The 27,797-nt window shown below is 44.6% G+C and overlaps 1 protein-coding gene across 3 annotated transcripts in view; it reads left to right on the top strand.

Moving 5' to 3' along the window:
- hcn1 (hyperpolarization activated cyclic nucleotide-gated potassium channel 1) overlaps window positions 1-27,797 on the top strand; it is a 157,161-nt gene that overhangs the window by 51,962 nt on the left and 77,402 nt on the right. For all 3 annotated transcript variants that reach the window (XM_072662015.1, XM_072662014.1, XM_072662016.1), the window contains exon 3: window positions 25,093-25,254. In XM_072662015.1, the coding sequence (XP_072518116.1) occupies window positions 25,093-25,254 (162 nt within the window). The remainder of the gene's footprint in view (window positions 1-25,092; window positions 25,255-27,797) is intronic.

The following is a 27,797-nucleotide window of genomic DNA, read 5'->3' as shown; positions in this document are numbered from 1 at the left end:
GGGTCGGGTTCGAGTTGCAGCTGGACATTTGATGTCCGTGGCTTTAATCTCTGAGGATGCCATTGGTGGCAGTGCACTTTGTGTTGCTGCCAGCTTGTGTGCTTTATATCCTTTGATGCTTCATATTTGAATGAAGCGTTCGTCCAGACCTGCCGTGATAAATACCCAATATTCAGACACAACCTCGAGGTCAGCACAGTTTCGCTGAACTCAACGCTGCCCGTTGTGTTGACTTGCTTGTTTGTTGAGTGCTTTTGTCTTCTGCCAGTCAGAGGCAGGGCTGGAGTCTGTGAGCAGTCTGTGTCACGTCGGAAAAGAGTGCAGGAAGCGCAATAATGACCAGTGGAGTGGACTGCGATAGGTGGAGATGCGCTACTCCAGGCTAATGGATGTTTTTCCCAAAGTTAGGGAAAGTTTGGGAGAGTAAGTCCAGATACGCTTGGTGTCCAAGCTGTATTTGGTTTATGACTCCTCTCTGGGAACGTTTTTGCCGTTCATGTGGGCTGAGTCGGGATGTTGGGGCAATGAAAAATGGCAAATCAGCAAAACCTAAAAGCCCATCTAAACCATAACCATCCCGTCCAGTAGGAGAGGGGCCTTCCAGTGGGCGTGTTGGCTCTGACGGATGCTTTCGCTCAGCGTGAAGACACAAATTGGTGCATGCTCACAGTTGGCGTAACTCACTATACAGCCAGAGAGATGCTGCCATTAAACCCAGTGAAAAAAACAGCATTTAAAGATATGGTTAAAACTAACTGCCAAAAACACATCATATTATGAATTAAAAGTTGATTGCTTGTTAAAAGGGTGTAAAACATTATTATGCTATTATGTAAGCATCATATCAGTGGCATAAACGGTCTTAAAATGACAGAAATATTGTTTATCACCGTTGATTCTTGGCCGATGTATCGTCCACAATAAATAGTTATTATAACAGGCCTGCTTTAGACCTCAGGGACAACAGGACAAAAAACATAGCCCACTGAGTAACATTGGCCTGTTTAACTTTGGGTTGATTCATGTGTTTTGTCTGTGATGCACTATTTGGACAAAAGTATTGGGACACCTACTCTTTCATTGTTTCTTCTGAAATTAATGGCATAAAAAAAATCCTGCTTTTGTTGGAGTAGCTGTCTCTACTGTCCAGGGCAAAAAGGCTTTCTACTAGATTTTGGAGAAGCATTGCTGTGAGGATTTGATTGCATTCATCAACACAAGCGATTGTTAGGTCAGAATGTTGGATGGTCATCACGCCACCTCATCCCCAAGTCGTCCCAGCCATCCCAGAAGCGTTGGAGTTGGAGTAAGTCCAGTTCTTCCACTGCTCTACAGATGCTGGGGGGCTTTATACCCCTCTAGCCCACGCCTGTCATTAGGCAGCATGGTGGCAATAGGTTCATGTTTATCTGCTCCAGAGATTTAGATTTCATTTGCTGTGTCAGCAGTGGATGCAGCCTAAAGTAGCTGAATGCATTCATTAGTAAGGATGTCCACAAACATTTGGACACACACACACATATATATATACTGCGAAATAAAGTGGGAGATGTTTATTACAGTGCAGCCTCTCTGGCCTCTGATGGTCTGATCTGGGCATTAGCAGTGATGCTAGTCAGAGTGTGTGTGTGTGTGTGTGTGAGAGAGAGAGAGAGGGGAAGAGCTTCTCCACACTGCCCTCTGGACAGCAGTGTTCAGATTAAGGAGGAGCAGAGGTGTGGGGGTTATCACACTCCTGCGACCAAAATAGCCCTGCAGCAGGCTTCAGCTTGAGGTTAGCCACAGAGAGAGAGAGAGGGGGAGAGAGAGCCGTCTGAGACTGCCGCAGCCCCGGGATGGGCGTTCCACCCGTTTCTCCAGTCCAGATCTGCCCCTTTCAAACTATCCCAACAAGAGAACCTCAGATATTGTGTTTTATGATCCTACAGACGGCTCAGTTCCACAGCTCGACTCTGTCCAAACGGTCTTCTGTAGTTTGAACTGTGTTCATATGCAGCTCTTCTTTCACACACTCAGCCGGACACACTGAAGACTGAGAAGTGCAAAGATGGAGGAGCTAGAGGAGTGGAGGTTTGGAGGAAAACTGTGGATGAGAGAAGAGAGAGAGGATAAAGAGAGATGGAGATAGGAGTGGACAGGAGTGGATAGAGAGGATTCAGGAGTGGGGAGATGGAGGAGTTAAAGGAGTGGAATGATGGAGAATATTGAGGAGTGGCAAGATGGTGTAGTGGAGAGATGGAGGAGTTAGGAGATGGAGGAGTGGTGAGAGATGAGTGGAGGAATGCAGGAGCAGACAGATGGAGGAGTGGAGAGATGAAGGATATGGAGGAGTGGTGAGAGATGAGTGGAGGAATGCAGGAGCAGACAGATGGAGGAGTGGAGAGATGAAGGATATGGAGGAGTGGTGAGAGATGAGTGGAGGAATGCAGGAGCAGACAGATGGAGGAGTGGAGAGATGAAGGACATGAAGGAGTGGTGAGAGATGAGTGGAGAATGCAGGAGCAGACGGATGGAGGAGTGGTGAGATGAGTGGAGGAATGCAGGAGCAGACAGATGGAGGAGTGGAGAGATGAAGGATATGGAGGAGTGGTGAGAGATGAGTGGAGGAATGCAGGAGCAGACAGATGGAGGAGTGGAGAGATGAAGGACATGAAGGAGTGGTGAGAGATGAGTGGAGAATGCAGGAGCAGACGGATGGAGGAGTGGTGAGATGAGTGGAGGAATGCAGGAGCAGACAGATGGAGGAGTGGAGAGATGAAGGATATGGAGGAGTGGTGAGAGATGAGTGGAGGAATGCAGGAGCAGACAGATGGAGGAGTGGAGAGATGAAGGATATGAAGGAGTGGTGAGAGATGAGTGGAGGAATGCAGGAGCAGACGGATGGAGGAGTGGTGAGATGAGTGGAGGAATGCAGGAGCAGACAGATGGAGGAGTGAAGAGAGGATATGTAGGTGTGGTAAGAAATTAATGCAGGAGTAGAAAGCAGTGGAGGAGTGAAAAGATGGAGGTTTGGCGAGATGATGGAGTAGAGAGATGGGTGGATGCAGAAGTAGAGGAGTGGTAAAATGGAGGAGGACGATTGGAGAAATTAATAAATTAAAGTGGAGTGAGGTGGAGAAATTATGGAGTTCTGGGGTGGAGATATAGACAGATGAAAGAATGTAGAGATGGAGCACTGAAGAGATGGAGCGCTGGAGAGATGGAGGGCTGGAGGAGTGATGAGATGCACTCATGAACAGTGAACCTCCCCTCATCTCCGGTCATGACGCCGGCGGCGCTGTACGACAGCTTCAGAGCCAGCCACACTTTTTTACTCTCACTCGATCAGATTTTCCTTCTGAGCACTGAAACTAAACCGGGAGAGGGGGGGAGAGAGAGGGAGAGAGAGAGAGAGGAGAAAGTGGAAATTGGGGTCAGGAGGGTGTGGGCAGACAAGAAGAGAGAACAGAAGTGCACAATCTTCCAAGCAAATAGTCCAGGGTTTCCACACACGTCCGGCGTTTCTGGTGTAGCTTCCTTCCTCTGTTCAAGCTCAAAATGAGGAGAAGATGGAACACGATGAAGATGAGGAGAAACATCACGATAATGTTGACGGTACTTTTGCAGCAATTGCAGTCCCATCAGAACATATCGCCAGTGGGGAACCCCCAGTCAATCTTCAAATGAAAAAATTGACAAAAGTATTGGGTCACCTGCTCATTCAAGAGTATTAAAGAGTTTATCCTGCTATTGTAGGAGTAGCTGGAGTCTCTACTGTCCAGCAAAGAAGGCTTTCTACTACATATTTGGAGGAGCACTGCTTTAAGGATTTGACTGCATAGGAGCCATAGGAGCGGTGGTGACGTCAAGATGCATTGGATGGAGCACCATCCATCATTCCAGAGAACACAGCTCTTCCCCTGCTCCACAGCTCAATGCTGAGGGGGGGGCTTTATACCTCTCTATGCCTGGCATTAGGCGGCATGGTGCCAATAGGTTCATGTTTATCTTCTCCAGAGAGTCCTATTCTATTGGCAGTACTTCTCTAAAGAGACTAGACAAGCTGTGTATGCGTGTGGGCGTTTGCACTACAACTTAAAGTAGCTGAGCGCATTGGTTGGAATAGGTGTCCACAAACATTTGGACATATAATCAAATTAAAGGCGACCCTAAAAGTCCAGGCGATCCAGGCTCAGGACCAGAGCTGAATATCAGTGTTTGATTGACAGCTGGGGCTTGACGTTCCAACATGTACCCATGCTGCTGTATATCTGCTGTCACATCCATCCATGTAATTGACCCGCTGAGATGATCCCGGACTGTATTAAGGATCAAGCGGCAGCTATCCCTGCAAGAGGACAGCTGACCTGATTGAATAGCAGACCCTCAGAACCTTGTGTATTTGGAGGATTTTCAGAAGAACAAAGAGGTGGAAGACACTAGTGTTCTAAATTCCATACGCCCTCCTCGCCGCTATCTGCGGGGTGAATTCAAAAGCAGAGTTCCCATGGCCGTATTTCATTGGGCGGAATGCTAAAGAGCCCAGTGTGCTCGCCGTGGTGAACTCTCGCAGACCTTTTTCATGTTTTCCAAGCCAAACTTTCAGTTCTGTTGTTGTCAGAAAGAATAGTCAGCATAGCACGCTGACCTTTCCTCCGTAGGCTTTCTCTCCCTCTCCTTTGAATGTAGGGAAAAAAAATAGCAAAGCCTTCAAAGTGTCAAATGGTCTCTCCGCTTCGCCTGACAACATCAGCCATGCCATTTTGTCCGTGGGCAGCCTGCATTTACTTCCTCGGAGCCGCTACCCAAATGGTGTTTTGATCGATCGCCACCTTTGCTTTAATTAGAGATGCCACTAGCCACTAATTTACTGCGCAAGTTCATCGGGGGGGTCTTCTCTCGGCTGCAAGGTCATCGACTCTTAGTCCAATCAGTAAGCGCTGTATAAATCATCACACTCCATAAACCATTGCTCAGTGACCACAGACCTCAGTGGCTGCTGGGAAATCCCCTTTACTTCTTGTTTTATAATTAGTGCATTTCTGATGCCTGGTATTTCTCTTGTACACACAGTATATGTCCAAATGTTTGTGGACACCCCCTCTAGTGCATGCGTTCAGCTACTTGCTGAATTCAGAAGTTGCACCCATTGCGCAAATGCATGCATATAGCTTGTCTAGTTCATAGAGAGAAGTAGAGAAGTACTGCCAATAGAATAAGACTCTCTGGAGCAGATCAACATCAACCTAGTGGGCTAGAGGGGAATACAGCCCCCAGTGTAGAGCAGTGGAGGAACTGTGTTCTCTGGAATGATGAATGGTGCTCGATTGACTACTTTTGGGGTTAGATCCAGTGGTTAGATCCAGAGAGTTAGTGGTTAATCAATGTAACCATAGTTAACCACAAGATCACGCTAATGAAGATGCGCTCTTGAATCTGTTCAATGCTTTAAATAAATGAGGTAATTTGGGGTTTTAGGTGTTCAGGTATCTCTTCAGACAAAGCCATTGCCTTGTCGCTGGTGAGCGTGGCTCATGGTCATGAGATTGATTTTCCAGTTAGCTGCAAGATGAAGACTTACTGTAGCCATTTAGCCGCAGACAGCACAGCGAGTGGAATTTACAGCTCATGCATACAGCATTGATACTTGTAGGTCCTGAAGCCTAGAAGCTGTGAAATCCACCCTGTGGAAAACCATATGGATCTCACACAGGATCGAATTGCAAATTCATACCATAGTGCCTCTAGTTCAGAGTGTGAGTTATATAGTGACCTTCAGAGGGGGTCATCGTCTTTCCCTTATAGAAATATCTAATATCAGACATGCTGCAGTGTTTTACCCGAACATGCTAACACGCTATATTTTAGCTATATGCTATATTTAGAGAGAGAGAGAGAGAGAGAGAGAGGGGCATATTCCAAGTTTTCCCCAACATCCCTAAACCCATCTTTCTCCAGGCCCTCCAGGAAGCTCTAAAAGGGGTCCTCAGACCAGGGGGTCCTCAGAGCAATAATTCTTCCTGTTCTACTTTTACCCATTTTCCTCCCTGCTCCTTTCAGCTATTACTCTGCTTGGTTCCTTACTCTTTGTTCTATCCTGAACACTTCCCAGCCTGGATATACATCCCGCCCTGTTCTGCTCATTCATCTGGAGTAGGGATGTAAGAAAATCTCAATATATCAAAGGATTGCAGTATGTTTTTAATACTGTATCGATTCCCAGTATTGATTTTTAATGAATACTTCACATGTAAAGATTGGTGGCAGACAGTGGTTCATTTTGTGTAGTGTTTTAACCCTGACCACAAGGTGGCAGTATTGTACTCTCCTGTTTCCACTGTACTCCCACAGTTCTGATAAAAGGCTAACTTTTCACTGTTTATGCATATGATGGTATGTGTTTTTAAACCATAGCCCTATTTGGACAGGGCTAGTTTTACGCAGGGCGATTTCTCAGTTAGAACGAGCCATAGAAATTACCTCGGGTTAATCCCATGCATATCGACATGTAGGTAAATTTCCCATCGTATCCTATGGAAAAGTATGGAGGCACCTGAGAAGACATTTAGTGCCGTCGTTCATGACACAAATCGATCGACCTCGGGTCGTCTGGGGCAAAGTCTGTGGAAAACCTTAAATCCAGAAGAAGAGCCAATCAAGGGACTCCTCAGCGGCTCTTCTGTGTACCGTAGCCTGGAGCCTATATGCATGTTATGAACATATAGCTACTAATTTTTAATAAATAAGTGGATTATAAGATAATTACAATCCTGTTTTACTGTAATATCAGTGGTTAGAGGATGCTGTTGGCTGGATATTTTTGTTTTGAGGTGACAACATTGCGTCCAGTAGTCCAGTAGCTATTTCAATCTCATTCATTTACGACTAGGTTTCTTATCCCGTGCATATCGCTCATAAATGTTACAGATGTCCCGTAGTAAATTTACATTACTTCATTTCCCCTTGTAAAACTTTACCGTCTGAATAGGACATAACAGGTTCTGTAAATCAAAACTTGATTTACAAGAATCACAACATACTGTTCTGCATACAATGTCACAATGTATCTTAATATAAAAAACTGAATCCTACCCCCTGTATTGTGAGCTTTTTAACCCTTCTAAGAGAGGGATGGGCCGACCCTTATTTTTCCCTTTGGTCTCCCAATTTGGTTGAGCCAATCAGCCCACCAGTTCATTACCATTAGCACTAACACTGCTCCCAACACTAGGAGGGTAAGAACCTTCGAGCACCATCTACCCACCCCCCACATTCTGAGAGTCTGAGAGCGCACAGCCAATTGTGCTCTTTCAGACTGTGGCCGCTGATGGCAAAGCGGCAATAGCTCTGGGTTCAAAATCCCCCCCGGCCATAGTAGCCCCTTTTCGGAGTAGTTTTGGAGCACTGAACAACTGCCTGTCTTATTTTTTATCAAAATTCATCAATTATAGAGAGTCTGCAGACAACAGTAACATAATGCACATCTGGAGGCTTGCTTTGATCATCTGATTGGGTGGAGGCTGTCCGAGCTCTAATGAATACAGCCTATGAATGCCTCTCGAATCTGATTCCAGTTCATCAGTTTCTACTGAAGTCGTTTCAGACAGAATGCATGAGCGCCTGAATCAAATTCCCGATGAGTCACCACAGTAAACGCTTCCCCTCTCTTCTCCATTCCTACGCTGTGCTGATGCTGTGCCATCTCTGTATGCTGTAGCACTGCAGCCGTCTGAAACAGGCTGAGCTCGGCTAAAGCGCTGCAACACTCTGATCGAGGAGAGTTCAGGCAGCCTTGTTTTTTAACCCTTAGAGCTTCAGTTACAGCACATACGCTGTGATTGTGTATGACTTACTTATCACTCATATGTCCAAATGTTTGTGGACACCCCTTGTCATGAATGCATTCGGCTACTTTAAATTATACACATTGCTGACACAGATGTTAAGTCCTTGTAAAGAAGTATTGCCAATATAATAGGACTCTAGGGGTCAGGATGCTTTTCATATTATACAGTGTGTGTGTGTGTGTGTATAGTATATTATATTAACTTTGAGAGTTAACACTGTGGTGCTTTAGTGAAAGTGGGCCACAGCCTGTCAGGCACAGTATGAGAAGTGGATGGTTTAATGGTTGCTGTAATGGTCTGAATCAGACTGTAATGGCAGCCTGCAGGGCTGCTACTCTCAGCGCTGGCCCCTCTCTCCATCATGCCCCAGGGGTCCGGCTTGGGAACACACACTTGCTGATGTCATTTCCGTGGTGTATGGCAGTGGGAGGGCTGCGAATATCCGCCTTCATTCTGAGCGACAAAACCCCTCAGTGGGTGAACTCGCACCTCTCCTAAACCCAGAGCCAATTTGCCCCATCTGCAGCTTCACACCACTGAAAGAGCCCTGCAAAGCTTTAATGTTGAGGCAGAAATCAGCTATGTATTAGAATGTGCTATATATAAACTAAAAAAAGCTATTTCTAATAACTATTATCAGCCATAACATAAAAACTACTGACCGTAGAAGTGAATAACTCGTTCGTCTCATTCCAATGGCAGCCATCAAGGGGTGGGATCTACATATCGGGCAGCGAGTGAACAGTCAGTTCTTGAAGTTTGTGTGTTGGAGGGAGGAACAATGGGCAAGTGTTGACAAAAACCAGGTTGGAATGGTTAGATGACACCCTCAAAATGGCAGGCAGGTTTTGTGGGGTGTTTGTGGTATTACTATCAAGGATGACCAGTGAACTGGAGTCAGGGTCATGGGTGCTTAAGGCTCACTGCTAAATTCTTGGTGCCAGATACCACAGGAGACCTTCAGAGGTCTTGTAGAGTCCATGTCTCAATGGGGCAGATCTGTTTGGCTGCCCAAGACATCCCAGCATTAAAGCAGCAGTATTGAAGAATTGGTGGTTCTTGCTCTTGGGCTCCACCTACAGTCAGGAAGTGTAATTTGTGCTTTAAGACACCCCTAAAGGACACTCTTTACACATGCTTTTCTGGACAAGCTGAGAAATGGAGAGCCATTACTGAAAGTGAAGCAAGCATGAGAAAAGTAATGGTACAGTGTTTTAACACAAATATGACTCGTGTATTTACACAGCGTTACGTAGTTCTCGCTAGCGTTGTTCTTTACACTTCACTGGAGTTACACAGTGTGTCGAGCCTGGAGTAGCAACAATAGAGATGCTGTAAAATCACCTATTACAATCAGTGGAGCATCAACTTGATTCTGAAGCTGCTATTTTAAGGTCAAAATGCTGCATAATGTTGCTTTAAAAGCATTCAGGCTGCATTCACACAATGTACTATTGCCCAAAGGGCCCCTCGTGCCCAAATGTCAGCATGTGTATGAGATTTTGCTGTCCAGATGTTCGGCTCCATCTAAAATTCCAGAGTACTTTCAGCATAAAGAGGCCATGAAGAAGGTTAAAACTGAATTTAGGAGAAACTCTGAGCTGCAGCTGTTTTCCTGGAAGCCATTTGTTGTCCTCAAGTACAAAACATTCCAGCGGCAGATTTTTAATCCCAACAAATTAGTGCCATGCTAATCCCCCAAAACCCTTAATGGAGGACTTTCAGCATGATGTCAAATTGAGAGATGCGAGTATTGGTTTAAGTCGTTTATGTGGAGCTGGAGCTGGAGCCGGACGTTTGAGAGGTTCATACATGAAAATGAAGTCGAGAAGAGAGCAGTTAGCTTATCTTTTGGTAATGCACTAATTAGTAGGGATGTAGAAGTTTGTAATCAATTCTTATATGATAAATGTAATACATGATATTGCATGTTGTTTTAAAAGTAAATGAAAAGCTCTCTCTCTCTCTCTCTCTCTCTCTCTCTCTCTCTCTCTCTCTCTCGCTCTGTCTCTCTCTCTTTCTGTTAATTCTGTTCGTGAGAGCTTGTCACTCTGAGCTTTTCCCAGGCAGGAGCTGACTGATGGAGTTCTTAATGAGGATTAACTGGAGTTTGTACACAAGTTCTTAGTGATTGGGTCTTAGTGATTCTCTATCTCTCTCTTTCTCCCTTCTATTTCTCTCTTTCTGACCTCTTCTCCTTTTGTCCAGTTTTTACAAAGCCTTGTGTTTATAGACAATTTGGGATTTCGCCTTTGTACACCACTGCCATGGGTCTGAAAGGAAACCATCCAGGTGGGACTAAAGTGTAGTGTAGAATAACATGACAAAGATATAGAATGTTTCAGCATGGCAGAGTCGGTCACCTGTAGGCCAGTCTGTTCACTCTGTGGCCATCTTTGTAACGCTGCCGGGCAGTTATTTCCAGTCACACAAGACCAGGCTTCTCAAGGAGGGAAAGCCAGCATTTGATGATATCCATGGGTTCCTGACCTCAGGCAAAGTGCCAAGCTTTATGTATTTATTAATTAAATGTTTTTTTTTTGGTAAATAGGTTGTCCAATTACTTTTGACCCTGTGAAAATAAATGAATGGTGTATGAAATGTCTGTAATTCCTAGAAAGTATTGTTGTTAAACCCCTTGATTCGAAGCTGAAGGTCTACACTTCCATCTAGAAATCCATTGAGGTGGTGTAGGAAGAGAAATTTACAAATAGTCTGTCCAAACACTTACGGACCTGACTGTAAATATTAATGAATTCATACATGTATTAAATTATTAAATGTGTACCAACATAATGTACCTCTGTCATTCTCTTTTCTCTCTCTCTTCTCTCTCTCTTTCTCTCTCTCTCTCTCTCTCTCGCTCTCTCACTCTCTCGCTCTCTCTCACTCGTTCTCTCACATGGTCTGATCTGTTTATATCTCCAGCTGTAGTTCAGCTCTGTCCTGAGGGAGTGAGGAGAAGGTGTGAGATGCAGACTCTACGACAGCACTGTTTTATCTCTGTACTTATTTAACCTCAGATAAGTGAGAAACACAGAACTCTTGTTTCCCACCACAGCGCAACTGCATTCACTGCATTCACAGCATTCACAACCACACCCAACATCCCTGTCTTAAAGATTCGACTAGGATACACAACAATATCCATGAAAACAATCAGGAGGACAAACGCTGCTTATTTCTTAATAATTAACAGCTTTAATTTGATCCTTTTAACTCCCTCTAACCCTTTAGATTTGTTAAGTGGATACCAGCCGGTTGACTTGCCCAGTTAGTGCAACTCTAGACACGAGCTAAGAAGTAGTACAGAAGTCACTGTAATACAACACAACTAGATTATAATCCAGTTTACTGTGCTGAAACAAAACATTAAAAATAATGTCAAACTCTTCAGTAACCACAGCATATACATATAGCAGTAAAATGTAATGTTGATAGCTACCTACCGATCTAGCTACGTCTAGCTATAGCTATGTAATGCACAGTGTTCTTATTATTATGGAAAGAGTAAATGACTTTACCAATCTGCCAATCTGAAGGTATAAAACAAACAATTCAGTCTAGCAAAGAATTTGATTATGGTTTTGTATGGCAGTTTTAATGCTGAGCTAATGTTAACATTACAGTCTGTTTATCCTTAACTGGGCAACTCAACCGATCAGTCACACATGCTTTTTGGAATGACATAATTTTTTCCTATGGCTAAAGAGCCATGTCTCTTCACTTTAAGACCATGATCGCCACCCATTGGATATAATCTGCATTACACGCTCTATTCAAAGAGGGGAACAAGGTCAAACTGCCAATGATGGGTTTTAATTACAGCAATTTCATTGTGCAGTTACAATGCCTGTTAAAGGGTTAAACGTGTATGCTTCCAGAGGTGTGTGTGAGTGTGTGTGTGTGAGTTTGTGTGTGTGTGAAGAATTTTAAAAAGGTTTAAAGAACCCTCACGTGGACATGTTTAGACCCACTGGAGCTCTCTCTGCCTCTCTCGCTTTTGTTTTTCCTCCATTTTGTTGTGATTTTCGGTTTGAACTGGGTGAGCTGTCAGGTCCTGTGTGTGTGTGTGTGTGTGTATGTGTGTGTGTGTGTGTGTCTGCTTGGTGGTGTGAAACATTAGCAATTCAAGCAGGGCCGGCACACTCCACGCTGTTCTCCTGTCTCTGTATGCCTCTCTTCCTCTGTCTGCTGGTTGAGTCCTGCAGGAGTGTGTGCTGGTGTGTGTGTGTGTGTGTGTGTATGTGTGTATGTGTGTGTGTGTGCGCATTATCAGAAAGCGAGGACTGGGTAGAGGATCCAGTGAGGTTATGAAGCTGTTGTAATACCTATGAAATATACACACAATAATGTGCCAAAACATTATGACCAAACATTATGCTTGAACTGCTGATGGTACAGCACATATCCACCAAAGCCCCCCTTTACAAGACCTCTGAAGGTGTCCTGTAGCATCATGCAACAAGATGCTAGGACTGGCCTCAGTGTATCTCAAGTGACCACTTCCATCCCTTCGAGAGCAGTCCTTACGCTTGTGTGTGCACTGTAGGCCCGTTTGACGGTGGACAGGGTTAACATGGGCCCGCTGACCAGCCTGTTGCAGACCAGCCTATAAGCAGTAGGGGGTTCTGGACAGTGCTCCTCCCGTAACTATCATTAACCGTTTCCTGCTTTTTGTTCAGCTTAGGCGGGATAACCTTCGTTTGCATTTGCACACTGACTAGCTCCATCCCAGTCATCTGACCAGAACATCCTGGCCTTCATCACACTTATTTATCAATGCCCTCAATCAAGCTCTCCTCATGGAGTCTAGTATTATCTAGTTTTCCTCATATCAACACCTGGTTTGGTGGTAAATCAGGGCTTAATGAGCTGCTGCTGCTGCTGATGGAGTTGAACACATCCTCTACGCTGTGCTGGTTGGACTGGGGGGCATCCAGGAGAAACCTGGAGAAACCAAGCTCTGTTCTTCAGACTAGCTCACAAGATCTCATAATATTATGGCTCATATGTGAAGCATATATTTTTAATGGATTGACTATTAGCATATTTGAATCCCAATTCAGTAGCGCGGTGTTCAGAGCGCCATCTGGTGGCCACAAGGTGCCGACATTATTGCTCAGCCGGCAGCAGTGCGGACTAAGGCTAACACACACGCACACACACTGTAGAAACCCAGTAAGACCAGTTATTTCACATCAGCAGTCCACAAACAACAGCAGATATCAGTCTGCAGTGTGTACCACTACACACACACAGGAAGTGACCTGACTGCAGTGTTGGAAAGGAGCTGGGAGCTGATCGGTGTCTGATTGGCTCATCTGATCTAAACTGTGGAGCTGTATTATTATTTATACAGCCCATTAAATTTATTACATTTCATATAGGGCAGTTTGTGGTGTTTGTAAAGTCCACCCCAGTACCTTATTAATGGATGAAAATCTCATTAATGTATGTGTGTGCGTGTGTGTGTGTGTGTGTGTGTGTGTGTCAGGGATGGATAAAGGATAGAGGAGCTGCAGCTGGTTGCTAATTTTAGCCTTCTGTACTGTACAGCTATACTGTATCATCTCTCTCTCTCTCTCTCTCTCGCTCTCTCTCAGCAGATTAATCAAATCCCATAGACTCCTTCAGTAGTTCTGTGGTCCTGTCCTGACACACACAGAGAGAGAGAGAGAGAGAGAGAGAGAGAGAGAGAGAGAGCGTTTTCAGAATTACGCGCCGACGTCGGGTTCCCAAAATACATCAACACTTTCTCTCGTCTCAAGAAAATAAATAAATAAATTAATGATTTTTTTTTAATGGCATGAAGGCAAAACTTCTGTCGTCTATTTTAGTAACTCTTTCTACTGCAGACCCTTTAAAGCTGTTAGACAGGCCAAATCAAAGAACTGTCACTGACTCTGAAGAGCGAGTGAGCGTGTGGCTGCTGTCTTAAAGGCACAGTCACAGAAACGGTGGGTTTAATTTTAAAGGATAACGGTGGGAAGAGGGTCCTGTATCCAAATTTGGACTGGTTTTGGCTTATAAACCCAAAGTCACTGTAAATAAGCACAGAGGTCAGATCAGAGTTTTACCAGCTGCATCACTTCATCTCTGTTAGCAGCCGAGGAGGAAAGGCCTCGTGTCTCAGGGTAGTTTCACTGCATTGCTGTTGGTCCATTCGTGGTGCAGTGTGCAGACAGTATAACAGCCAGATGGGGGGAAATGGTGAGAAAAGCAGAAAAGCTACAGTACACCTGAAAAGTGCCTCAGAACTGACCTCATGTCCTGCCTGTGAGCGTGGAAAGAAACCTAACGTCACTGTACAGAGAGAAGAGAGCAAGGAATCCTCATCATCATCATCATCATCATCATCATCATCGTCATAATCCATTTATCTACCCACCCTTCTTCTCTGCTTTTTCCTGGTCAGGGCTGTAATGGGTCCAGAGCCTACCCAGAATCATTGGGTGCAATAATAATGAAGTAATAATAATAATAATAATGATAATAATAATAATAATCAGCCGTAAGAAAACATATATCACAGTATTGATTCTTAATGAATAGTTTAGATGTAAAGCTTGGTGTCAGACAGTGGTTCATTTAGTGTTGGGTTCAAAACCCGACCACCAGAGGGCAGTTTATAAAATCCATTTATATAATGATTCTGAAATATTAAAAATATCACTATCACCTTGCTGAATCTTAATCCCTGTGTGTGTTATACAGGTTCTAGGCATTACACAGCCCTTAAATTAATAATGAAATTACTTAATAAAAAAAATATATACATTTTTTTTAAAGTGCCTTTAAAGAGACCCGAGCTCGCTGTAGAAAGAGAGGCGAGTAAAGAACAGTGCACTACAACACTTACTCTAACCCTCCGACTCCAGCTCTAATACTCTAATACACAACATTACACACAGCCTGAACACAGGAGGGAGACTCTACAGCCGCAGATCTCCGCAGATGCTGAAGAGGACAGAGCACATTCTAATCTGACAGCAGACGAGTCCTCAGCGAAAATTGAGGAAATTGGGCACAAAGGCCAACGAGAGACACAGTTACTTAAGGACGAGAGAGATCGTGAGAGGACGAGAGAGAGAGCGGAGGAGGCAGAGAATGAGCGCAAAAGGGGTGAAAATAGTGAGAGAGAGAGAGAGAGAAAGAGAGAGAGAGAGGTGAGAGAAAAAGGTGTAAATGAAAAAGAGGAGCAAAAGAAAAGGAGTGAAAGAGTGAGAGAGAGAGGCGAGGGAAAGAGTGAGAGAGAGAGGCGAGGGAAAGAGTGTGAGAGAGAGGCGAGGGAAAGAGTGTGAGAGAGGCGAGGGAAAGAGTGTGAAAGAGAGGCGAGGGAAAGAGTGTGAGAGAGAGGCGAGGGAAAGAGTGAGAGAGAGAGGCGGGGGAAAGAGTGAGAGAGAGAGGCGAGGGAAAGAGTGAGAGAGAGAGACGAGGGAAAGAGTGAGAGAGAGGCGAGGGAAAGAGTGAGAGAGAGAGGTGAGGGAAAGAGTGAGAGAGAGAGGCGAGGGAAAGAGTGAGAGAGAGGTGAGGGAAAGAGTGAGAGAGAGGCGAGGGAAAGAGTGAGAGAGAGGTGAGGGAAAGAGTGAGGGAGAAAGAGGCGAGAGTGAGAAAGGCCTAAGGGTGAGAGAGGTGAGAGAAAGAGTGTGAGAGAGAAAGAGAAAGAAAATGAATGAATGAATGCGCGAGAGGGGCGAGGGAAAGTGACAAAAGGGAGAGAGAAAAAGAATGAATGAGACAAAAAGGAGAGAGAGCAAAGGAAAGGAAAGAGGCACAGCACACAAGAAGTGAGACAAAGGGCCGAGAGACAGATGGAAAGAGCGAGAGAGAGAGACAGGCCAGGAGAGGAGTGATGGAGAGGCTAAAAGAGAGTGAAAATGAGAGAAAGAGAGTGAATGAGCGAGGACACAGAGAGAAAGAGAGAGAGAGAGGGGTGATAATTGATAGTGAGTAAGTGTAGAACCCCTTAGGCTTGCTGTGGCATTACTCTCGCGCCTCTCGTGACTCAGCTGTCCGCGTGTTTATCGTTTCCTCATTATTATCATATCTGTCTGCATCTCTCCCTTCCTTCCACTCCTCCCCTTTCTTTGCTCTCCCCATCCCTCCATCCCACCTCCACCATTCCGCCCATCTGCTTCCACCCAGGTTGCCTTTGTGCTTATCCAGCTGCTTTAAACCACCAAATAAGCACAGAGGTCAGATCAGAGTTTTACCAGCTGCATCACTTCATCTCTGTTAGCAGCTGAGGAGGAAAGGCCTCATGTCTCGGGGTAGTTTCACTGCATTTCTGTTGGACCATTTGAGGTGCAGTGTGCAGACAGTATAACGGCCAGATGGGGGAAGTAGTTAGAAAAGCTACAGTACACCTGAAAACTGCCTCCGAACTGACCTCATGTCCTGCCTGTGAGCGTGGAAACTGGGCATCAGTTCCTTTGAGTGTTTGAGTATCAGTGTGCAGTAGCAGTCATCAGGCTGGTGCCTTTATGTTGTAAGTGCTGCCTGCATTTCTTCCGGTGACCTTGCCAGCGTCCATTTCACTGGTGAAGGTCCAGCAGTGTACAGAGCTTTAGCGTAGTCACACGTGACATGGGCTCACATTTCACGGGCTCATGTTTCCGTAGGGAGCTTGACCAGTGGTTGAATTGTAAACCACTGGAGGGAGGTGGAGGGGGGTGGGGGGGCACAGATGTGCAATTGTACACACACAGCTTGTCTAGTCCCTGTAGAGAAGTACTGCCAATAGAATAGGACTCTCTGGAGCAGATAAACATGAACCTATTGACACCATGCTGCTTAACGCCAGGCGTGGGCTAGAGGGGTATAAAGCCCCCCAGCATTGAGCTGTGGAGCAGTGAAGGAACTGGGTTCTCTGGAATGATGGATGGTGCTCCATCAGGTAATTTTGGGATGAATTGGGGATGAGGTTGAGGGTGTGGTGATCATACTGATCATCCTGACCTCAGTAACTTCAGCTCTTGCCGCTGAATGCAATCAAATCCTCACAGCAGTGCCCCTCCAAACTCTAGCAGAGAGCTTTCTTAAGTGTACTGTAGAGACTGCTCCTCCAGCAAAAGCAGGATAAACTCTTTTTAATACCCTTTATATCAGGTGTCCCAATACATTTGTCCATATAGTGTATGTGGGTCTAAATGTTGTCCATGACCGTGTGTGTGTTGATACCCATGTCTGACCTTATCGTCATTGAGGGTCTGTTCCAACTCAGCGTTTCTCTATCCAGTGCCTGACCTGTATTGGGCAGGCCTATTTATGTGTGACCTCATATAGAAGTGCTGACCTGTATATTTTTTTTTAAGCCTGCTTTCGAAGCTTAATATGGATTCTCGTTTTTAATACTGTATGCTTTAGCTTAGCTCAGCACACGCCTATTGTTCTGAAACACTTCTCTTATTGAAAATATTGAGCTTATGTTGCATCTATGAGAGGCACTGCTGCTATATTGATGCAGTGAGGTCACATCTGCACTTTGATATGAGGTGAAAAGCATTTAAATAAATAATAAAAGTGTTTCCAGGAATCATTTCCAGGCAAGTTTATTTCTATAGCGCCTTTCATACAGTGGCAATTTACAGTGCTTTGCATAAACAGACAAATGTTTATGTTTAATGAACAAATCATTACAAGCATTTAAAAAGTATGTTTTTAAAAATATTAAAAATATATATATAAATAATCCTAAAAAATAATATCTGCCCCTTTTTCCACTGGATAGCAGCCAGAACTGAGCAGAATTAAAACTTAAACGTAAGACCAACCTTGAGATATCTGTGCTAGCACATTTTTAGAACCTCTAGGAATTGAACTTTGAGATACCTGTGCTAGCCTACTTTTAGAACCTTCAGCAGTTGATCCTTGAGATACCTGTGCTAGCCTAATTTTAGAACTTCTAGGAGTTGATCCTTGAGATACCTGTGCTAGCCTACTTTTAGAACCTTCAGCAGTTGATCCTTGAGATACCTGTGCTAGCCTAATTTTAGAACTTCTAGGAATTAAACTTTGAGATACCTGTGCTAGCACAAGTTTAGAACCTCTAGGAGCTGAATCTTGGGATACTTGTGGTAACGCAATTTTAGAACCTACTTAGGACAACATTAGCTTTCTTACGGAAAAAGAAGTTCAACATGTAATAAAACATTATTTTAAAAGAAAGAAAATTCTGCATAAAATTGAGGCTAAACGTGCCGCGGCAGGACAGAAGTGTTGTAAGCTGTCTGTGTTGCAGACTGAGCTGAAAGCCGGCTCAAACAGCAAATTTTCAACAGCAATTTATTTCCCCAGCAAACGTGACAAGCATCAGATTACGAAATAAAGCTAGAATACAAGCGTACACTTTGAACAGTCTGTTCCGTTAATCTCCGGTGACGGCCCAGCCCCCTCGCGGTGATTCTGCCACAGTGTCAGGAAACAAAAGGTCGCCATTACTCACTGTCTTTGGGGCTTTGTTGAGCATAAAATTAACTTCTTAATCTGTCATTGCGTGTGTGCAGCACCATACCATAAGAGGGCCATTAAAGTGCCGCTAAATCAACGCAGTAGTGCTTTTGAGTGGTTTATGGAGAGGGAAGAAGTGCCGCTGTCACCTCAAAAATAGATAACAATTACCTCCAGCTTCGAATTTCATCCTAATTGGCAGTACAGGATGGTGATCACTGGTTTATCATGCAAAACCAGTTATTTCTGGCAGGCCGGGAGAGCGTTTCCTGGTATTTTTTTTTTCCCTTGCAGAAGCTTTTTGCCTCTGCTGTGGCTAAGAACGTCTGACGAAACAGTCACTCAAGCGGGGGAGAAAAGGGAATGAATAATTCCTCATGCAAATGCGTTTTGGTCGTGAGAATTAGCACGGGTGGCCACGGAGGCGTTGAGGAGACGGGGTTTGGTTCAGAGCCACAGGGGCCGTTAGCTCATCCTTACTCATTCACGCCACGCCATTTCATTTCCATTAAGCTCCTCTGATTAAACCCCGTCATCAGCTACGGCTCACTGTTCACGGCGAGCCAAAACTGCCAGACTCCTGACATTGTTCACCTGACAAGGTGATGACGAAGCCTTCCATAGGACTTCAGAAGGCCTTTAGAACATAGGCCCATATGCTTTCAGCCTTATCTTCGTTATCTTCATGTGTTTTGGAACGTAGCCTCGGGATATGTTATGCAGTCCCTGCATGATTCAGCAAACTCAAACTACTCAGCACACAAATATTCAGTTTAACATGTACAGTTTTACAGAAGACGCTGTTGACCATGTGCTGTGGTTTAGAGGTCAAAACCTATAATAAATTATAACAGCTGGGCAAATATACAGTACAATTATCTGGTGTTCCAGGATGTATTGATCGTTCAGTGCGTTTAAAATACTACGATATTGTTAAAAATATACGTTCCTTGAATTAACACTGTGAAGGAACCTCCAGTGAACCTTTTTCTTCTAAAAAAAACTCTGCTTTAAGGTTCCTCAAAGCACCTTAAGGTTCTTTAAGGTTCCACCACTGTTTCAAATTGAAGAATCATCAGTTTTACCACTTTGTATTTGTCTTACTTTTTCTTAATTGAAATACAAATACAATGATATTGTAGCGATCAGTCAAGTTAAACATGCTAATTTAGCTCATGTATCGATACTACAGTTCAAATCGATTGGCTATATATCTATACCGGCTGATATTTCTTTCATTAGTCAATCCTGAGATCCATTCAGATCATTTTCACGAGTTAAGGATTAAAGCATCTCCTTGCAGGACACTGCAGTTCCTTGTCAAACCACTTGGTGGAACTGATGTAGAACTTGTGCACGGCTGCAGAAGCCTGTTAGAGCCAGTGTTGAACTCTGCTCCTGTACATCACCCATTTGTAGAATGCCTAAAACTAGCATGTCTCAAGGGGGAAGCAGAGTAAAGCCTTTTAACAGCACTAACCGGGTCTCCCTCTCGTGAGTGCATCACTCAGCCCAGCCGGGACAGAGCGAACAACAGTTAAAAACTAAAGGAATCGTCCGAAGTGTCCATAGTGATTCCTCATTGAGCTCCACAGTGCAGCTCTGTAGGGGTTTCCCCGCCTCTCTCTCAGCTGGTGTTTGCAGTTCCACAGAGTTTGAGTCCAGAAAAGCTTCATGTAGCATCCTGCCCATCCTCGACTGGTTCAGGAAAGACGTTCTGCGAATGGTATCGGCCCCAAAAACACCGATCGGTCTCTGATCTCTAACTATAGCTGATGCCTTTATCAACATTTTAAATTGTAGCATCCTGACAGCAGTTCATGGGCATTCAATGAAGTTCAGTGGATTTCAGTTCAGTTGTTAAATTCCAATGGTAAATATGGTTTAGCTTGTTTTACATGAAATTTCAAGCTCATAGATTTCTCAAACAGCTGTAAATTGATTGGAGTTTAAGGCCTTTAGGCTTTAGTATAGGGCTGTCATGATAATAACATTTTAAATTCTACACTGATACTAAGAGTGGTCTTCCAAGATAACTTTAGAACATGTGTAGACGTTAGTGCTTTTGTAGACGTAAAGGCCCAGGCATTCTCAGTCACCGCCTTATGTCAGAGAAGGGGCGAAGAGGACTGAGCTGAGACGGTCATGCAGGGGTGGGCACAGTTTGCTGATTCCCCTGCTCTACCAGACCTGCTAAACCTGGCAGTTCAACTTCAGGTGGGCTTGAGCAGGAAAAGCACAAATCTGTGCAGTAAGCCGGCCCTCCAGGACCAGAAATGCCCACCCCTGCTTTAGACAGTAGAAATCCACCCTAGCTTTAAGTAGGATAAGTACTGAGCATGAAGCTTCAAGTCCTAGTAGAACCTTTAGCAGGATTATTTACCTCGCAAAAAAATTACCGTACAAAAAAATAAAAATGAAGAGCCTTTAGGGACTGTTTGTGAGTCCACATTTCACTTCACTTTCATAGAGACACAACCTGCACAGTAGAGCCCTAACATTTACATGGTAATGTACAGTACGTCAGAGTAGGTACAGTAATAAGATGATGTAGGATCAATAAAACTGAATAATAATAATATTAATTAAGGGGTTATACCTAGGGAAGAAAACTAATCTAGTTAATAAGGTTTGCTGCAGATTTCCAATTCCGGCATGAATCCAAATCAGTTTGACAGCAACGTTTCAGGCCAGGGATTAATCTGCGTATGGAATACGATACTAACCGCTCCATACAGCACGTGTCCTTGAGTGACCCCACGGCAGCGGCTAAGCGTTTGTCCAGAAAAGAAAAAACAACAGCTGGCCTGGAACGCATCGATGAACCTGTTTAAGAATTAATATCATCGCCGTCATGTAAAAACCTTGTATCTACATCATCGATTTTCACTTTTTGATATAATGTGGATCTGGCAGTTTTTGACTTGGAGTCTTTTTCCTTTGGCTTCCACTGAAAGTTCAGAAGGTTTTTTGCTTCTCGTGTAAAGTTTTTCGTCCATGGCAGGGGTGTACAGTGGACTGCCTGCTTTGCTGTTGATGACTATGGTCATTTTGTGCGGGACGGTGTATTTAAATGAAATGTCTGAGAGTGTGTGAATTATGTAAGAGTCTGGAACGCTGTCCTAAGTCTCTGGAAGAGAAAATTCCTGAGGATTAAGCCATGAAAAGCCATGAAGAACCCCCCCCCCTCTCTCTCCCCTTCCCCTCTATCTCTCTCTTCCCCTCCCCTCTCTCTCTTTCCCCCTCCCTCTCTCTCTCTCTTTCCCCCTCTCTCTTTCCCCCCTCTCTCTTTTCCCCCGTTCTCTCTTTCCCCCTCCCTCTCTCTCTCTCTTTCCCCCTCTCTCTTTTGCCCTCTTTCTATTTCCCTCTCTCTCCCTTTTCCTCTCTCTCTTTCCTTCTTTCTATCCCCCCTCCCCTCTATCTCTCTCTTCCCCCCTCTCTCTTTCCCCCTCTCTCTTTTCCCCTCTTTCTCTCCCTTTTCCTTTCTCTTTCTTTCTCTTCCCCCTCTTTATAATTCCCCCTCACTCCCCCCTTTCCCCTCTCTCTCTTTCCCCTCTCTCTCTCTTCTCTCTCTCTCTCTCTCTCTCTCTCTCTCTCTCTCCCCCCTCTCTCTCCTACCCCCTCCCTCTCTCTTTACCTCTCTCTCTTTCCCCTCTTTCCCCCTGCCTCTCTCTCTCTTCCCCCTCCCTCTCTCTCTTTTTCCCCCTCCCTCTATTTCTCTCCCTTCCCCCCCCCCCCCCTCTCTCTCTCTCTCTCTCTCTCTCTCTCTCTCTCTCTCTTCATCCATGATTGAATCTCTGTGTTCAGATGATCCAGGTCATCGCTACATTCTCTGTTTCAGTAGACCTGCTCTTCTCTTCCTCCTCATTTCCATAGTCTAGTTTTCTGCCTCTGTAACTTCATACAGAACTTTTTCATATGAGTCAACTTCTAATCATCGCCCGTGTAATCTTCCATCAGCCCAGATGCGTCAGTCGGCCTGCGGGTGTAAAATGCATTAATGCATCATGAAGGTGTCGGTTCAACTGCGTTTCTGAACTAGCATCAATGTTCTGGCTGTTCTGCAATAAAGAATTTTATCTTGAGGAGAATTTTTAATTGTGCCAAAATAATGTAATTAAATTCATTTTGAAATAAATGTTTTTTTATTTATGAATTTATTTTTGATATTTGTTCTCCCCACAACTTTCTCTCCAATTTAGTCATTTTAAATTCCCACGACGTTTGAGCCAGAGCATAGCGTAGAAGAGACTGGAGGCAAGGGCATGTGACCACTGATCCCTGTCCATTTGTCTTAGTGGCCAGCCCTCCACCTGACCTTATCAGAGTAGTGCACGGAGGAGGGAGGAGGAGGGGGGTGCAGAATTGACAGAACACAACTGGTAAATAAAATAATAAAAATACTGGATGTGTAACTTTTAATGGCTGATTCCTTTCAACCTCGGTCACCCAGTCCACTCAGATGCTGCCTTCATTTACTTCGGAAGGCGGATGTCGGACCTGGGAATGGCGCCACACCCAAGTTGACCGCATTGCGGATAAACATTCAGATAATTTTCAATTTCAAATAATTTCCAAAAAATATTTAGCTACAGAGTTTACCACTGGCATCACAATCCTTTACCAGGGTCTTTAGGGGATTCTAACCACAATATGTCCCACTTTCTTTACCTCTATACCTTTCTACACCTCTTTCTATGTCACACTTCCTATATTGTTTTTGATGTTGGAGATGATGAAGAACATCTCTCCATTTTATCATCAGCGATGTGCACAGCGTTTCCTCAGCCTCCTCTCATGCTGAATCATGATCCTCATAAACACATTGCTCCTTCAGTGGGTGTAGAACGACGGCTGCATTAGTCAGCATGAAAGAGATCTAGTAGTGATGTGAAGAGGCTTCATCTGTATGCAGAGCACTCATCAGCCTGTTCGAGCCACAATTCAGGAAAAGGTATTACCATCCATTATGGGCAACTTGTACGACTTTTCGCGAAAACCAGCCTTTTTTTCCTTTTTGAAGTGAGAACATCTTCCACAACGTGACCCAACCATCTGCACCACAGGCCAAAAGTGTGGACGCCAGCAGTGAAGCAGTGAAAAGTATGCCAGCAGCCAACCCAACTTATCAGTGTTGATACGGAGTGTGAATATTTGCTGATTGTCGATGCTATGACTCTTATTCTGGTGGACAAAAGTATTTGGACACCTGCTCATTCATTGTTTCTTCTGAAATCATGGGTATTAAATAATACTTCATCTGGCTTTTGTTGGAGTAACTGTCTCTACTGTCCAGGGGTGGGATTCTACTAGATTTTGGAGGAGCATTGCTGTGAAGATTTGATTGGATTCAGTGAGGTCAGGATGTTGGATGATCACCATCCCACCTTATCCCCAACCCCCCAACTCATCCCAAAAGTATTGGATGGAGCACCACCATCCATCACTTCAGAGAACACCGTTCTTCCACTGCTCCACAGCTCAGTAATGGGGGCTTTATACCCCTCTAGCCCACACCTGGCATTTGGCAGCATAGTGCCAATAGGTTCATGATAATCTCTTCCAGAGAGTCCTATTCCACTGCAGGGACTAGACAAGCTGTGTATGTATGCCTTTGCACATCGGTGTCAGTAATGGATGCAACTTAAAATAACTAACTGCACTCATTAGAAGGGGTGTCCACAAACATTTGCACACATCCTGTATTACATGGAGGAGTCATTATTCACAGTATTTATTAATAAGTGTTTTATTGTATTCTTTACACACTTCAAGTGTCACACACCTGATTGAGCTGTTCAAGCTGTCAGGAGTTTCTGAATGGGGGAATCAGGTGGATCTGATTAGAGCTTCAATAAAACTCTGCAGGGGAATCAGCAGGAGAGAAACTCATTAACAGACACTTACTGCATACAGTCTTCCACTATTGCTACACATGCAGGAACAAACCTGCCTCCTCTAACCTAATAAAAACATTACTGTCCATTAGGGTTGTGCACTGTACACCAATACATCAGCCATAACTTTAAAAGCATCTGTCTAATATTGAGTAGGTCCCCTCCTGCTGAAACAGCTCTGACCTCTTGGTGACATGGACCCCACAAGACCTCTGAAGGTATCCTGGGGGATCTGGCACCAAGTTGTTAGCAGCAGGTCTTTTAAGTCCTGTGAGTCCTCCATGGATCGCATCAATGAGCCTTCGCCAGGGTCTTCCTTATACTTCCATAGACTGCTTTTGGTAGGTACTAGGTGGTGGGTGTGGCACAGGTAACAACAGGTAACACTACTACCTGCCAGTGAGCTACCACACCATGTTGGAGACTGGGGTTCGATTCCCGGTCTGGGTGACTATGCTGCGCTACACCAATAAGAGTCCCTGGGCAAGACTCCTAACACTACATTGGCCCACCTCTGTAATACGAGTAACCATGTAAGTCACTCTGGATAAGAGCGTCAGCTAAATGCTATAAATGTAACTGTACTGACCACTGCATACTGGGAACAGCACACAAGACCTGCCTGATGTTCTGACCCTGTCGTCTAGACATCCATCATAGTCAGTGGCTCATTGTTCCTGCTTTTAATACCAACATCACTTTCAAGAACTGACCGTTCACTGTATGTCCAATGCATTGACTTCACCTGTCAGCTGTAGTTTTAACTAATCTGTGAGATACTGGTGGAGACGGTGTCGAGCGTGATGCTCGCTTTACCCTTCAAGATGTTTGTCCTGTACTGTGTACAATATGCAATGGCATAACTGACAGTCTTCCTCCAGGACTGACCATCATTTCTGTTTGTTCTCTCTGTTCAGATTTTCCACATGACCTATGACCTGGCGAGTGCAGTGGTAAGAATCTTTAATCTGATTGGAATGATGCTGTTGCTGTGTCACTGGGACGGCTGCCTGCAATTCCTGGTGCCTCTGCTCCAGGATTTCCCTCCAGATTGCTGGGTGTCACTAAATGGTATGGTTGTAAGTATTCGACCTCTTTTTTTATACCTTTCGTTTGTTGTTTTTATCACTACTATGTGGGGTCAGTCAAACCGTTTGAGTACACTCATTGGGCCAAAATCCAAACTCTGTACTTCAAGAGTGCAAAAGTCTAAATTAACTGATTCTGTTTCTATAGAATAAAGTATTGGTAGTTAGATATTTGCTTTATTTTGGGAGAAGGACCGCCCCCGAACACGTCCCCTCAATCCTCATACCCTTTATATACCCTGCTTCTCAGTCCGACCACCCGTCGAACAAACTTCGCACCTGCCTTCTCCCCATCTCCTCCTTTTCTTCAATCACTTACCACTCCAGCGGGGGGCCCATCTTCATGTGCTGACCACAGGAAAGCCAAACCCAGACTCCACTCCAAAATACTTCACAGTCCGCCCTCTCATTCTATCTCAGGGTGAGGGCTGCGCTAGCAAAATCAGCATGTGCCAGAGGTAGTTCTGACCTCACGATCTGATTGGTTAAGAAGCGTTCTAACCAATCTAGCCTTTTCACACTAAAACTGTATCACTCCGCTGATGCGTTGACAACAGTTGAAAAGGTTGAGCTGAACCTAAGCTGGTCCATATAGGCAAGTCTGTTTACTTGGTGGCCATCTTTGCAACGCCACCATGCAGTTATTTCCAGGATCTCTGCAAATGAGGAGAGACCAAACTACTGGGAGCTGAAGGTCAAATAACTGTTTTAAAGACGTAATAAATTGAACTGATAAAATCTGACTAAGATTAAGAGTCTGTAGCATTCGCCTCTCCTTATTGGGGTGGGGGGGGGGGGTTCCCTACTAGCATGTCGAACCTCGGGGCCTTGCTCAGGAGATAACCAGCAAGCTGATTGGCTCTTTTGCTGAAGAGTGGGACTTTATCTATAAACAGACGGCAAGCTGAGCCTTAGGAGAACTCCCAGTCATATTTCAACCAGTGGCCGCTCTCCTCATTTATAGCGTTTATAATTTATGATATTTCTGATATTTTCAGTTTCACAGTTCTGTGGCTCTGTGCCTTACAGTATCAGCAGTTATCTTGGACTGCGTACAGGGCCCAACAGGTACCTTGAACCTCCACAAAGTCGGCCCTGGTGTTTTGGAATTGCTACAATCGTATAACAGTAACTCGTGTTGTGGAACTACTTTTTGGCGGAAGGATCTGACCGTATTAAAGCTTATTCAGTATGAAATCCAGGGCTTCTTTGGTTTCTTTATTTTGTAAAAACGGTGCATAAAAGCAACAGAACATTTGAAATTGTGTGTTATCACGAGTAACATCACTGCTGTCATGATCTACGACCTTCGACCAGATCACAGCTGTGATGGTTAATTACAGGAACACACCTCCCTCATGTGATATTGCTTAACTGGCAGCCTTAACCAAGTGTAATAGAGACAGAAAGGTGGAAGTACAAAACTCTGCAGTGCACGGACTCAGGACTTCAGTTTAACAGATTATATCCAGTGCTGAAGTCAGGGAGAAGACGAATTAGCAGTACAGTGATAAAGGCTAACAATGGTTTAACTGCTGTGGGAGGAATTAAGGGGCTGAAGCATAAATCCTCTCCTTCTCGTCCACGTGAAACGATCTGAATATTGCTACAGTGTTAAACAACCTGTTTAATCCAGACTGATGGACTTCAGATTTTGGGGGGGTATAAAAATGTCAGGGAAGCGAGTGTGGGACGATGTGGGGTTTTGGAGCTGGAGCTGGAGCCTGTGATGACTGTGGCTGTGAAAATTCAGCATAACTTAACAATTCTACTTGACCTTTGCGAAAGCAGAGCTGGAGCGGGGCTAAACAGCAGATGGCTGTGCGGGCTTTCCAATTACACATCATATCGAAGCAAAAGCGGGCGATTAAAAAGCCAGCGTGGATTGCTTTTTAGCTCCACTTGGCTCCCTTGTTTAACTCCTAATCTTCAAGGTCAAATGGTGGTCTGCCAATTCACCAGGCATTCAGAACACATACTTTCTCTCTCTCTCTCTCTCTCTCTCTCTCTCTCTCTCTCTCTCTCTCGCTCTCTCTTTCTTTCTGCTCTTTATCTCGCTCTGACTCTGGAGTCAGGCTTTGGGGAAGGACCTTGGTAGCCATCCAGTTCTTAGCCTCTTTCTCTCCCTCTCTCTTTCTCTCGCTCACTCACTCCCCTCTCTGAAGGAAAGCCTCCAAGAAGCTTTTACAGTCTAGCATTCGGCTTCCCAGAAGCGTCCCAGTACAAAGACGCTACAGCAAGAGACACTTTGAACACTCACAGTGCTTTTGGGAGGCCTCGCCCAGCACAGTTTCCAGGTATCGAGTGCTCAGCTTTGCGGTCAACCTCGTCACCTTATTACCCACACCTACCTTGAAGCTACACTTATTGGCCTTTTCAACAGAAACCTTGTAAAATTGTAATCACTGACTGTAGCCGAACAATCCATCGACCCCAGTCTACCCTGTCCACCCTTAAGGGACCACTGTAGCACTATATGCATGTCCAATGTAAGTCATTTGTGTTGGACATCACCTAATCCTTCATTAAGAGTC

This window comes from Salminus brasiliensis, chromosome 18 (assembly GCF_030463535.1).
Source record: "Salminus brasiliensis chromosome 18, fSalBra1.hap2, whole genome shotgun sequence".
NCBI classification, from domain to species: Eukaryota; Metazoa; Chordata; class Actinopteri; order Characiformes; family Bryconidae; genus Salminus; species Salminus brasiliensis.
This window is presented reverse-complemented; position numbering and strand designations above follow the sequence as displayed.